Source organism: Lissotriton vulgaris, chromosome 5 (genome assembly GCF_964263255.1).
Source record: "Lissotriton vulgaris chromosome 5, aLisVul1.2, whole genome shotgun sequence".
Classification (NCBI taxonomy): Eukaryota; Metazoa; Chordata; class Amphibia; order Caudata; family Salamandridae; genus Lissotriton; species Lissotriton vulgaris.
Window position 1 is genome coordinate 1,724,429,288 of NC_141693.1, and position 12,975 is coordinate 1,724,442,262.

Here is a 12,975-nt window from a genome sequence, read left to right on the forward strand (position 1 = left end):
AGTCTCCACCATTGCTTTTTTTTCATTCAACTTTTCGTTCCTAGTGCCAAGAAGCCTTCAGGCATAAGTCATGCTTAAAAAATGCTCTAACTCAGTATCTCAGCTCTTGGCAATAATGAAGCCGAGGCAGTCTGGGCACTGTGCTGGAATGACAGGAAAGGAAATGCCAGTTTCAGGGAAAAAAACCTGTTCGGATCGTTGCTCTAATTTGTGAATTCAGGGTGTAATTCGTGATGAGTACACCTTTATGCTTTTTGAAAGGGCGTGCACTATAAAGTGATGTATAAAGTCTAACCTTAGCATGGCCTAATCATATAGCCCAGGAATGTGGCCTTTAAATGCGTTCTATGGTGTGTTCTCTTTAGAGAAAAGACAATACACTCTTATGGTTGGGTTTGGAGAAGCCAGAAGCACTCAGGTCTCATAGACTGACAGCACCAGCTCGGTTCAAACACTGGATGCTGTTTATGTTTGCCAGAAGGTTTCCAGATTCTCAAGTCATCTAATTTGCTGTTTTTTCTTTTCTTTTTCTTTAGTGTTGCAATCCAGGAGGAAGACGTCCCGCGACAAGGGAGGAGGTTGCTCCTAGAAGTCTAAAGTTAAGGGCAGTGGCACCCAAGAAGAAACGAACACTACTGGATATGTCTAAAATGGCACAAAACTTTATCAAGAACATTCTTTCAGAAATGTGCATATAGTCATTGACACCTCAATCTCACAGTCGCTGACCCCTGTGTGTCCCTTTTCAGCACATCACCCAGGCTAACCTGTAAACTGAAGACCAAGGATAAGGAAAACAGATCAGATTCTATGCACTTATTTTCCATAGTAAAATAATCCCCACTGAAATCTAGATTTCTTTCTCTGTTTACAACTTGGCAACACTTTGACCTCGGCAAGGGCACATGGTGACACAACACCAGTGTGACTCGCGCTTAGCATGTTTCTCATTCTTCTGGCTGTTGTTCTGCAGCACCCTGTCACCTGCGATGGATCTAAGGCCTGCCCACATGCATGCCTCTGCTATGAGTCGTCTAATTTTGTAGACTGCCGGGACCACAGACTTAGCCAGGTACCACAGAATATCCCGCACAGTACGTGGATGCTTGATCTGAGGCGCAACAACCTATCTGAGCTGGAGGCGGGGTCATTCAGTGCCTTATGGTCAATGAGGATCTTACTGCTTTCCAGCAATCACATCAGAACTGTTCATCTCAAGGCCTTCGAGTCGCTGGGCTTCCTGGAGAAACTGGACATAAGCCGCAACCTCATCCACAAGCTGTCCTATGACTTCTCTAATGACCTTGTGTCCCTGAAGGAGCTGAGGGTGTCATTCAATCAAATGGAGCACTTGGGTTTCAAGAGCCTGCAGCACCTGGAAAATCTGGAGAAGCTGGACCTCAGTCACAATCAGGTATCCTTCATCGAGAGGGGGGCGTTCCGAGGACTCTCCAAGTTACGTCACCTGTTCCTCCAAGCAAATAAGCTGGAAGTCATTCATGATGGTTTCTTCTTCATGCTGCAGAACCTTGAAGTATTAAACCTAGCGAAGAACAACCTGAGTGTCATTGAGGTGGATGCTTTCACCTCACTTCACTCTGTGACCCTCTTGGTCCTGTCCGGGAACCAACTGAACCATCTCAAGTTTAAGACGTTTCTCAACATTCAAACACTAAGCACTCACCTGCAGGTATCAGAAAACCCTTGGATCTGCGATTGTGACCTCCAGAGGGTCTTCGGGAAGATAATGAGTGTAAGACACCTGCATGTGGATGACTACGAAAACCTCACTTGCTCCAGCCCCCTACAGCTGGCTGGCTCCTCGCTCATCTCTGTTGATACCCAGCTCTGTGTAGCAGAGACTGCTACTGTCTTGGTCATTACCATCACTGTCTTAGTAACAGTCATTGCAGCTATTGTGATGGCGGAGAGAAACAGGAAGAAGAACCAGGAGAAGAACTGGAATGAGTCAGAAGGGCCTTTTGACTCACAGGAGAAATAAGGTGAGGTATGGAGGATGTGCGATGGAGAAAAAGGGTGTTGGTAATCGCTGAAACTTACACACCAACATTGACATACTGGCATAGTAATGTGGGCTTTTGCAACAATTTTGTTTGATCCATTTCTCTGTGTTGGAGACAAGATGAACACTAGAACAGATTATTGTTCTAAATCAATGACAACATGGAAACCAGTCCTGACCTACCATCACCGACAGGATCACTAGTTTCTAATGCTGCTACTTCAGTGAAGACTGTTGAAATCTAAAAGACATGCAAGAACACACTTACTTGATGTCACTTTATTAGTCTTTGAATTGTTTGTTGTTGTCCTGAGGTTTACCACTATTATGGAATTGCCAACTATACCACACCTGGGTTGTAATTTTGTTTGGAGGTGGTATTGGACTAACCCAAAACATCTCTGCCTGGTTAGACATTTTGGATCTATCACCTACATATCCTATGTTGTATGACATGAAAATATCACTTATATATTCAACGCATCCAGGGGCAGAACAACGAATGTTTAAACCAATATATATCATGCAAAAAACTACTCAGAAAAGCAGGAGACAGCTTCTTATGGATAGGGTGAAGGTGCAAAGTGCAGAAAGAAAACTGTAACAGAGTGAGCAGGTCCTCCTACCTGCTCACCCTTCATAAGTTCTCCAGTCCGGCTTGACTGCAGTCCGCCACACTCTACTGCCTACCTGCTACCGTCTGTTTGTGCCTCCTCTGGACATTCTTTGCTTTATTTTGCCTTTCTGCTCATTTTTCTGCTCTCTGTTTTGCCTTTTTCTCCTTTTTTATGCCCTATTTTACCTTTCCTGCTCGTTTTTCTGCCCTCTGTTTTGCCTTTGTTTATGCCTCCTCTGCTTGTTTCTTGCTGTGTTTGTGCCTCCTCTGCTCGTTTGTTGCTCTGTTTTGCCTTTTTCTGCCCTCTGGTTTGCCCTTCTCTGTTAATTTTTTAACCCTCTGTTTTGCCTTACTGCTCGTTTTTCTGCCCTCTTCTCCTCAGTTTTGCCTTTCATGCTCATTTTTCTGCATTCTGTGTGCCATTTCTGCTTGTTTTTTGCCCTCCTTTTTGCCTTTTTCTGCTAGTTCTTCTGCCCTGTTTTGCCCTTTTCTGCTAGTTTTTCTGTCCCGTTCTGCCTTTTTCTGCTTGTTTAATCCCTCCACCAGCGGTTTTTCTCCTCCTGCCACCCAGCACCCCCCAATCCCCAGGACCTACTTAATGGAGGCCGCAGCACGATCCCATTGAGCAGGTCCACGTGCCAGCTCCTCCTGCGACAGTTCTCCTGTCCAGCTTGCCCCAGTCTTCTACCCTTTTTTGCCTATCTACCTGCTGCCCTCAGTGCCTCTTCTGCTGGTTTCTTGCTCTGTTTTGCCTTAACTACTCATTTTTCTGCCTTCTGTTTTGCATTTTTTGCTAGGTTTTCTTCCCTCTGTTTTGCCCTCTTCTGCTCTGTTTTGCCTTTTCTGCCATCTGTTTTGCCCTCTTCTGCTCTGTTTTGCCTTTTTGACTCATTTTTCTGCTCTATGTTTTACCTTTTCTGCTTCTGCCCTCTTAGTTTTCCTTTTTTTACTTGTTTCTTTTCTCTTCCATCTGTTTAATCAAGACCTGTCGCAGGGGGAGATGGCACGATGGAGACCTCGCACCCCAGCGCCGGGAAACCCCCATGGGTGACAGTGCCACTCTACAAATACTGATTGATTGAGTGTACATGAATGAGCTGAAAGCATATTATATGAAAATAATTCAAATAGTGTAAGAACCCTACTCAGTATATTTTTAATAAATCAAATTGGTTTCTTAAGCATGAAACAGGGGCACAAAGAAGCTGAGGTGGGATTAAAAGGAAGTGCGCAAATGAGCATCCGATCTCCAGGGTAGCAAGCAGTTGCACTGAGTATGGATGAGGCTCATAATTGGGATATGTCCAAGCTTGGTTGTGCGGCCCCGTAACAAACCCATGGCCCCTAGTCATATTTCCTCTTTGTCCATTGGCCCACGAGTGTACTTCTACATGAGAGTTCCTAGGATGCAACAGGAACTTGAGTTAAATGTTTCCAAGATTATAAATGCAGATATACATGCACACAAAACTCCTACAACGAAAAAGAAAACAGCTTTTTGCATCTTTATGTACGGGAACAAGGCATTGTCTAGGGAACCCGAGAGTTCAAGAATGAAACACTCAAAAAAAAAACCTTCTGCATTTTTTCATGTATTTCCCAATGCACTTTAATGTGGTATTACATTCTTTAAGACATGATTTTTCCTTCTCTTTATGTTATGTAGTTTGATTAAAGTGATTAAAAATAAAAGTATTAAAGTTTTTGGGAGAATAAAAAATAGTTTGTCACTCTTTTCTGCCATTGCAATTGTCAGTCATCGGCTGGAAAAACATAGAAATACATTTTAATACTTTGTTCTCTGTAGAATTTACCGGTGTGGCAAATGTGCATCCTTTCCTTTATATTTTACTCGGATGAAATCATATAAAGGAAAGGCTGCCTTCTCACCCCCGTCTGAAAGTCTTTACTGTAGCTGGACCTCAGAAGAGCTAATGGTAGAGGTACGCTGACTGTTCATACTATGCTCCAAAACACCACAGAGGTAGGGGGCTGGACATTATAACGCTGCAAATTACCTAAATGTGATTGAGGGAGCCATAAGTTATGTTATGTTGTGAGGTTTGTAAAGCACATAGCTGCCCCAGTAACGGGGCTTCCCAGCGCTGGGTCCAGAGCATAAACAGACTGCATCTGCTGGCCTACCAAAGGGAGGAGGGGGGACTAGGTGGAAAAAAGGGTAAACAGTCAAAATATCGAGTACAAAATATCGAATGGACATAATATCAAGTTTAAAATATAGAATGGACAAAATATCGAATGGACAGAATATAGACATCAAAAATATCGTTTTTAAGGTAAGTAATGTAATATCGAATGTTAAAAATATAGAAAGTTAAAATATCGAAGTATATAATATAGGTTATTAAAATTATCAAATTTTTAATAATATCGATTTTTTTATAGTTTTTTATGTTATTATATGTGTGAAAAGTGTGTATTTATGTTATAATTAATTTTAATAAATGTATTTTGTTTTTTAAATTTGTGCATAATTTGATTCTGTAGCGGATTGTGGGTTTATAGGGGAATAGGGTGGGAAGTAGTTTAATTATATGTAAATGTATTCATTGGTATTAATTTTTACTTAATTGTTAATTAATTTGTATTTGGTAATTAATTACATTTTAATTGGCAATTATTTTTAATTAATTGATTAATTGCTAATTATGTTAATTTTACTAATTTATTTTCTGTAGCTGGTTGTGGGTTTATATGGGAATTGGGTGGGAAGTAATTTAATTATAATTAATAAAATATGTAAAATTATTTATTGGTATTTATTTAGAATTAATTGTTAATTCAGTTTTTATGGGTAATTAATAACATTTTAATTGCCAATTAATTTATTTTAATTGATTAATTGCTAATTATGTTAATTTTCTAATTTATTTTCAGTAGCGGGTTGTGGGTTTATAGGGGAATAGGGTCGGAAGTAATTTATTTATAATTAATTAAATATTTAAATTTATTTAATTGTATTCAATTTGAATTAATTGTTAATTAAATTTTAATTGTTAAATAATTAATTATTATTTTGTTATTGATTTGTATTATTAGGTAACTAATTGTAATAATTAATGTTAATTAGTAATTTTAATAGAATAATTATTATATTATATTAAATTGGTAATTACTTTTAATTAATTTTTTATAGATATTAATTTATATTTTTTTAAAAGATATATGAATTATTTACTTTCCCTACTGTTGCACTCTCTGGAGAGGGAATAGTAATTGTAACCCCTACGCTATCCAACGCTTTCCCTACTGTTGCACTCTTTGGAGTGGGAATACTAATTTTGACCCCTACGCTATCCAACGTTTTCCCTACTGTTGCACTCTTTGGAGTGGGAATAGTAATTTTTACCCCTATGCTATCCAGCGCTTTCCCTACTGTTGCACTCTTTGGAGTGGGAATAGTAGTTTTAACCCCTACGCTATCCAACGCTTTCCCTACTGTTGCACTCTTTGGAGTGGGAATAGTAATTTTTCCCCCTACGCTATCCAACGCTTTCCCTACTGTTGCACCCACTGGAGTGGGAATAGTAATTTTTACCCCAACGCTATCCAACGCTTTCCCTACTTTTGCACTCTTTAGAGTAGGAATAGCAATTTTAACCCCTACGCTATCCAACGCTTTCCCTACTGTTGCACTATTTGGAGTGGGAATAGTAATTTTCACCCCTACGCTATCCAACGCTTTCCCTACTGTTGCACCCACTGGAGTGGGAATAGTAATTTTTACCCCTACGCTATCCAACGCTTTCCCTAATGTTGTACTCACTGGAGTGGGAATAGTAATTGTTATTCCTACGCTATCCAACGCTTTCCCTACTGTTGCACTCACTGGAGTGGGAATAGTAATTTTTACACTTCTGCTATTGTACGGTAATAATATTGGATATTATTTAATTATATTATATTACTATATATATATGTTTTAACAAATATGATTTAAACATTTTTTTTATAACTTTCATTAATTATTTAATTATTATAAGTTAATTTAAGTATTTAAGTATATTTTAGTAATGAATTTTTGATATTAATTTAATTTAACATTGTTTTTAATAAAGTCGATATTTTTATAAACTATATTTTTGTAAACTATCTTTTTTACTCGATATTTTTGTACTTACCTGTTTGTAGATACAAACTCGATATACTGTCTGTCGATATTTTGTCAACGATATTTTTGATAGTCGATATTATGTCCCTCGATATTATGTCAGTGATCCCTAAAAAAGACATGCCTTTAGGGATTTCCTGAGAAGCAGGTGGGTCTGGTTGTTCCTGATGGAGAGAGGAAGAGAGTTCTAGGGAGATGGGGCCCGGGCACGGTAGGAGCGCTCTTATTCTCCTGACTCGGGGAACAATGGCCAGGCTAAGGTAGGCTGAGCGCAAGGGTCGCGAGAGCTGCTATAGTGATGTGACGTTGAGCAGCCTTACTGAAGAGTTTAAGACTGCATCCTATGAATTTTTCCTTTTCAAAAGAAATCACAAAGTTGTAAATCAATTATCATGTGATCTCTCTGAGGAGAAGAAAACAAAAGTGTGTCATGTGTGGTGTAAAAAAAAAACACAAGAGTTTGTATTACTGAAGCCCCCATGGCTCCTCTTCTTGGACTGCATTGATAGTACAGACATTTTGCATACATTATGCTTAAAGTGCGTGTAGGGATCATCCGCTTGTACCATTGTTTTTTTTTATTACCCACCTCCTTCAACCATTGCTTTGAGGCACTGCCGATAACATCTTTGATCAACACAGAGTGGTATTTTCTCTCTAAATAAAACGCAAAATGAGAGATTGAGCGATATAATCCAACTGAAATCCTCCCTAACACATCTATGCATAACAACAGGTGTGTAGGCTCTAAATTCAGGATTATCCTATTCTGTAATCACCTACCACATCACAGATACTTAAATGTATTAGGAGAAGAAACCTCAGCCACAATTTCTAGTGGCATGCTTCTTCATAGGTCCAATCCCCTCATCCCTATAGACGTATATCAATCAGGTGGGCTCGACCCCTTGTAGGGAGCTCATGATACATTTTTAATCTGACTAAAATTAAAGGATCCAGTTCTTGATTTAACAATGACTAAGGGATCTAGTTCTTGATTTAAAAATAACTAGGAGTTTACCAAGATATCTCTTTTCTTCAACGAGTACCTTTGACACAGCTAAAATATATGTGTCTGAATGTTTACTGAAAATATTGTTTCATACATCCATTGGAAGATTGTTTACATGTTTCAGCTTTTACAGCAGCTCATATGGGCCTCCATATACACCAATCCTTACCTAATTGTAATAAAATGTCATGCAATTTCGAAGAGGCACAATGCGCTCATACCTTTATCCCCATGCATTTAAATTACCCTATTCAGGACTGTGTTCCTACTTCAACGGTAAGGAGGGAGAGGGTGGCACTTCCTTGTAGTCAGGCAGAGAGGAAATGGAGGCAGCTATACCCTGATGAGGACAAATATGCATGGAAGGTCACAATAATAAATTACAGGAAGGGAATTGGCTTGGCAAAGTCAGAATACTTTGCAGACATTATTCTGAATTCCAAAAATCACACCAGAAGTATTTTTAAAACAGTGAAGGACATTTTATTCCTGAATGTGCACAAACTAAGATCGTGCCAACTCAGGCTCTTTGTGATAGTTTGGCGACCTTCTTTATGGTGAAAATAAATAAGATCATTGACGGATTGAAGGTGGATAATCTTTTTGGGAAGGAGGGTTCTATTAGTAGAAGTGACGAGACACAAGACATAAGGAAGGAGAATGGGGCAGAGACTGGCAACCTAACCTTTTTGCAGCATTTTGAGCCACCTACGGAGGAGATTTTTAATAGAATCGCGCTGGGTGTGTCATCCGGTTCTCCTTTGGATCCTCTCCCACACAAAACCTAGAAGGAATTGGGTTCTGAACTCTTCCCCATTCTCCGGCAGATTTGCAACAGCTCTTTGACTTCAGGATCAGTACCAGCCTGTTGGAAACAGGCTGTGGTTACCCCACTTCTGAAAAAGGTAACACTTCACCCTACTTGTGCTAGTAATTACAGACCTATTTCTCTTTTACCCTATCCGGTTAAGATCGTCGAGCGACTGGTCAGCAGGACCTTGTCCCAGTTCCTGGAATCTAACACCAGGTTGGATGATGTGCAGTTCGGTTTTCATCCTGGACATGGAACTGAGACTGCACTGGTGACCGTGTTGGATGATCTTCGACTGCGTGCGGACAGGGGAAATTCTGGCATTCTCATTCTGCTTGACCTGTCCGCCGCCTCCGACACGGTAAACCATGATTTCCTGCTGACCAGACTTGGAGAGGTTGGGGTTTTAGGCAAGGCTCTAGATTGGTTCCGTTCCAACTTATCTGGTAGACGTCAGGCTGTCTCCCTCCCTCCGCATCAATCCGAGTTTTCCAACATCCACCATGGCGTTCCTCAGGGATCTGCAATCAGCCCCATTTTGTTTAACATTTATATGAGACCACTGATTGATAATATAAAGATGCATTGTGTAACATTGGTGAATTATGCTGATGATACCCAGCTTTTTTTCTCCACGGAAGGTAGCCAGTCTATATCTTTAGAGACTTTTCATGCCTGCATGCAGGATACTGCTTTATGGTTAAGGGTGAACTCCCTACAATTTAACTCAGATAAGACTGAAGTCCTACACTCTGCTGTTGGGAAAGTTCCCTCCCCTTTTCCTGATAATTTCTGGCCTTCTTCAACAGCCCCCACTCCTGTTCCTGCTAAATCAGTACGCAATCTGGGAGCAATGCTCGATGCTAATTTGAATTTGGAAGGACAAGTAAATAAATTGGTGGGGAGCTGTTTCTCCCTCGTCAAAGCACTGAGGAAGATCCTTCCGCTACTTCCTATCATGGCTAGAGCCTTGGTAGCTGGAAGTATAATCCTTAGCAGGCTGGACTATTGTAATGCCTTATTACTGGAGTCTCCAATATTCCCGACGAGGTGTCTTCGCTCGTCTTCTGCTTACTTGGTGAGAGTTTCTAGATTTCGAAGTGCGAAATCTGGTGGTAGAGCGTTCAGCATAGCCGCCGCAAAGCTCTGGAATAAACTTCCATTAGAAGTCAGTTATCCGAGGACCTCCTGCAGTTTAGGAAAAAGGTTAAAACATGGCTGTTCCCTAGAATTTGTTCCCTTGATGATGGAGAATGTTTACTACCAATCCACTCCCTTTTTCCATCTGTGGGTGTTGATGTCACGTGCTACAGTGCCAAGATACCCGTTGGGTGAAAGTTGCGCTTTATAAATTTGGCATACAATACAATACAATACAATACAAAGTGCCACTGTCCAAACTATTTGTCCGGTGCGCAGTTTGCTGAAAATACCCAAATTCATTTCCATAGGTTAACAATGACTTGAAGGCCTCAAGTTATCTGAGCTCAACACCTTACGGCATCAGCACTATTTGTAACAGAAGTTGTATGTCACTCCCAGATGCTAACATTTTTCTGTCTTTTGTATGCACCAATATTATAACTGCTGTCCCTGTCGTACTCCTAAATAGAGACCTCTTTTTCCAAAGATAAAACTCTGACTTAACTTTGGGTTTATTAAGTGTAATTACTTGTGTCACATAGAACCTGTGTTGCAAACTGTACACAACTGCTCATAACACAGGACCCCTGGAGACCCAAGTGAAAAACATTGAATTATTAGGTATCCAATGTTCTAGCTTCTACGATTCCAGTAATCGTCAGTTGAAGTATCAATCCAACTTACTTGTTGGCTGATCAGTGTCTACTGGTGTCAATTTGACTTGCTGTAGGTGCCCTCAGCCTTTCTGGCTGCCAAGCTAATGTAAGATTGCTAATGAGACCTGTAGATAGGTACCTAAACTTCAAAACATAGGGCCTGATCACAGTGGCTGCTCGTCTGCTTTGGCAGAGGAGCGTCGCCCTACTGCTTTTAAGCAGTGTGAGGAAGAAGAAACATAAAATGATAATAACATATGAATTATCATTTTCTGCTTTGTGCTGCTTTGCGGGTGGTGCTGCACTGCTCTCGGAGCAGAGCAAGGAGGAGTGGTTTGTCCACTCCTAAGTGCGCAATGACTGTTTGGTCGGCCCTCTTGGGTTGCCCAAACCAGTCATGCGCACTTTCCCCGTTCTCCAGGCTGTGTGGAGAACATGCCAAAGCCACCATTTCCTGGTTAAGTGTCGAACCAGGATGTTCAAAACCAATCACAACGCTGCACTGCAGCGTTGTGATTGGTCACTGGGGCCTGCTTCCTCTTCCACGAGGAGAGCAGGAGAGGTGGGGCTCAGCAACAAGGTAAGTTTCTTTTATTTTTTTATTTTTTTTATTGTGCCACCCCCGCGTGACCCTACCCTCCCAATCCCCCAGCATAAACATACTTCCAGCATGACCCTATCCCAAACCCCCTATGCACGACCTTATCCCGCCGTGCAACCCACCCACCCGCAACCCGACCCCCGCAACGCGAACTTACCCCCCACTCTGCCACGTTACCCTACTCCCACCCCTGCGTGTCCCTACCACCATCCGACCCTACCCCCCAGTGCGACCCTACCCCCATCCCCCCACACGACTCACCACACCACCCACGATCCAAACCGGCCGCCACAGATTTAGATCTTGGCAAAACTCCAGCGATCCCTCCTTGGCGGCAGTTTCATGTATTCCGTTGAGTTGACAGAGTCCTGCCTGCTGTATTTAGATTTGTGCTGGTTCCATCGCCGCCAGGACGGCGGTATCGCACTGAGCCTATTTAGATGTCCAGATGTGCTGGCTTTATCTTAGCGGGGGTTTGCTCACAGAGTGAGTCCCTGGTGGAGTGGAGACTGGTAAGTACTACTTTTGTTCGTGTCAATAAACATATAAGATGTGTGTGCCTCAAAAACATATGTAGGTAATGTGTTTTGCCTCTTTTTGTTACATATTGCATGCAACACAAAAAACGTACAGTATTGAAAGCTCACCCACAGGAACCACAAGCACAACACCACAAAGTACTAGAAAAGCAATCTTTTTTTTAAAGTGTCAATACAGGTGTGTTCATTGTACCTTAACCCTTTGCGTGCATTCGTCGGCCAACGGCCATCGCGAGCATTACCTCCGTAGTGCTGTGAACGTCCGTTGGCCAATGCTGCCCCACCCACTCCGCTAAACTGCCGCCACGGTTAAGCGTTAATACGTTTGTAAATAAACACTACTGCATTACACATAAGAAAAAAATTGTATGTATGAGCAATGCAAAAATACACCAGGCTACAGTTATTGTCAACACACGGTTCATAGTAAAACAATTGTAAAAGATGCTTGCCTTAGATCCCAGCGGCAACTGAGTCGTTTGGCATTGCAGTGAAGTTGGAGCACCAATGAAGGGACCTGGACGAAAGAGTTCAAGATGGAAGTGGGAAACAGTAAAAAAAAAGGTAAGTCCTTACCTCTTCTCTTTCGATTCTGCCAACTCTAAGTAGGAGGTATTCCCGCTACAGTTGGTTCGATGGAAAGGCAAATCGTAATTAGCTCTGCTGGCATTTTGGATGAACACCTACCTACAGCCGATTCGCGTACAACGACGTCGATGTGGGTGAGAATTCCTGGCAGAGTCAGCGGTATCACTCGCATTGCACTGCTCGACTGCTGGGTTTTGTTATTTAAAATTATTCATAGCGTTGTATCATTGCTCGACTGCTGCTGGGTATCGTAGCGCTATATCACTGCTGTTTGTGCTTTAAATTTACTCATAGCGCTCTATTGCTCGCACAGCTGTTTCACATTGGGCCCCAATTTCACCCTGCTTGGCTTTGTTATTATTGCTGCCATTTTGTTGTTGTGCCGTCCCAGCCCGTCCCTCCACCCTGCTCCCGCCTCCCAGCTGACACTCCCTCCCACTGATAGTATAGGCTGATCCCGTTCTCGTGAAGAGCTGTGACCGTCCTGACCCGTGCAGAAGCGGTCGCTCCCCTCACTCCCTGACCTCCTGGGTATCGTAGCGCTATATCACTGCTGTTTGTGCTTTAAAATTGCTCAGAACGCTCTAAAGCTCTATCACTCGCATTGCACTGCTCGACTGCTGGGTTTTGTTATTTAAAATTATTCATAGCGTTGTGTCATTGCTCGACTGCTGCTGGGTATCGTAGCGCTATATCACTGCTGTTTGTGCTTTAAATGTACTCATAGCACTCTATTGCTCGCACAGCTGTTACACATTGGGCCCCAATCTCACCCTGCTTCGCTTTGTTATTATTGCTGCCATTTTGTTGTTGTGCCGTCCCAGCCCGTCCCTCCACCCCGCTCCCGCCTCCCA

The 12,975-nt window shown here is 41.9% G+C and overlaps 1 protein-coding gene across 1 annotated transcript; it reads left to right on the plus strand.

The window, feature by feature from the left end:
* Positions 1-676: 676 nt before the first annotated feature.
* On the plus strand, positions 677-4,314 carry LOC147717045 (uncharacterized). Its single transcript, XM_086920472.1, has one exon. It carries the CDS (start codon positions 941-943, stop codon positions 2,000-2,002), a length of 1,062 nt encoding a protein of 353 aa, XP_086776598.1. The 5' UTR covers positions 677-940; the 3' UTR covers positions 2,003-4,314.
* Positions 4,315-12,975: the final 8,661 nt, after the last annotated feature.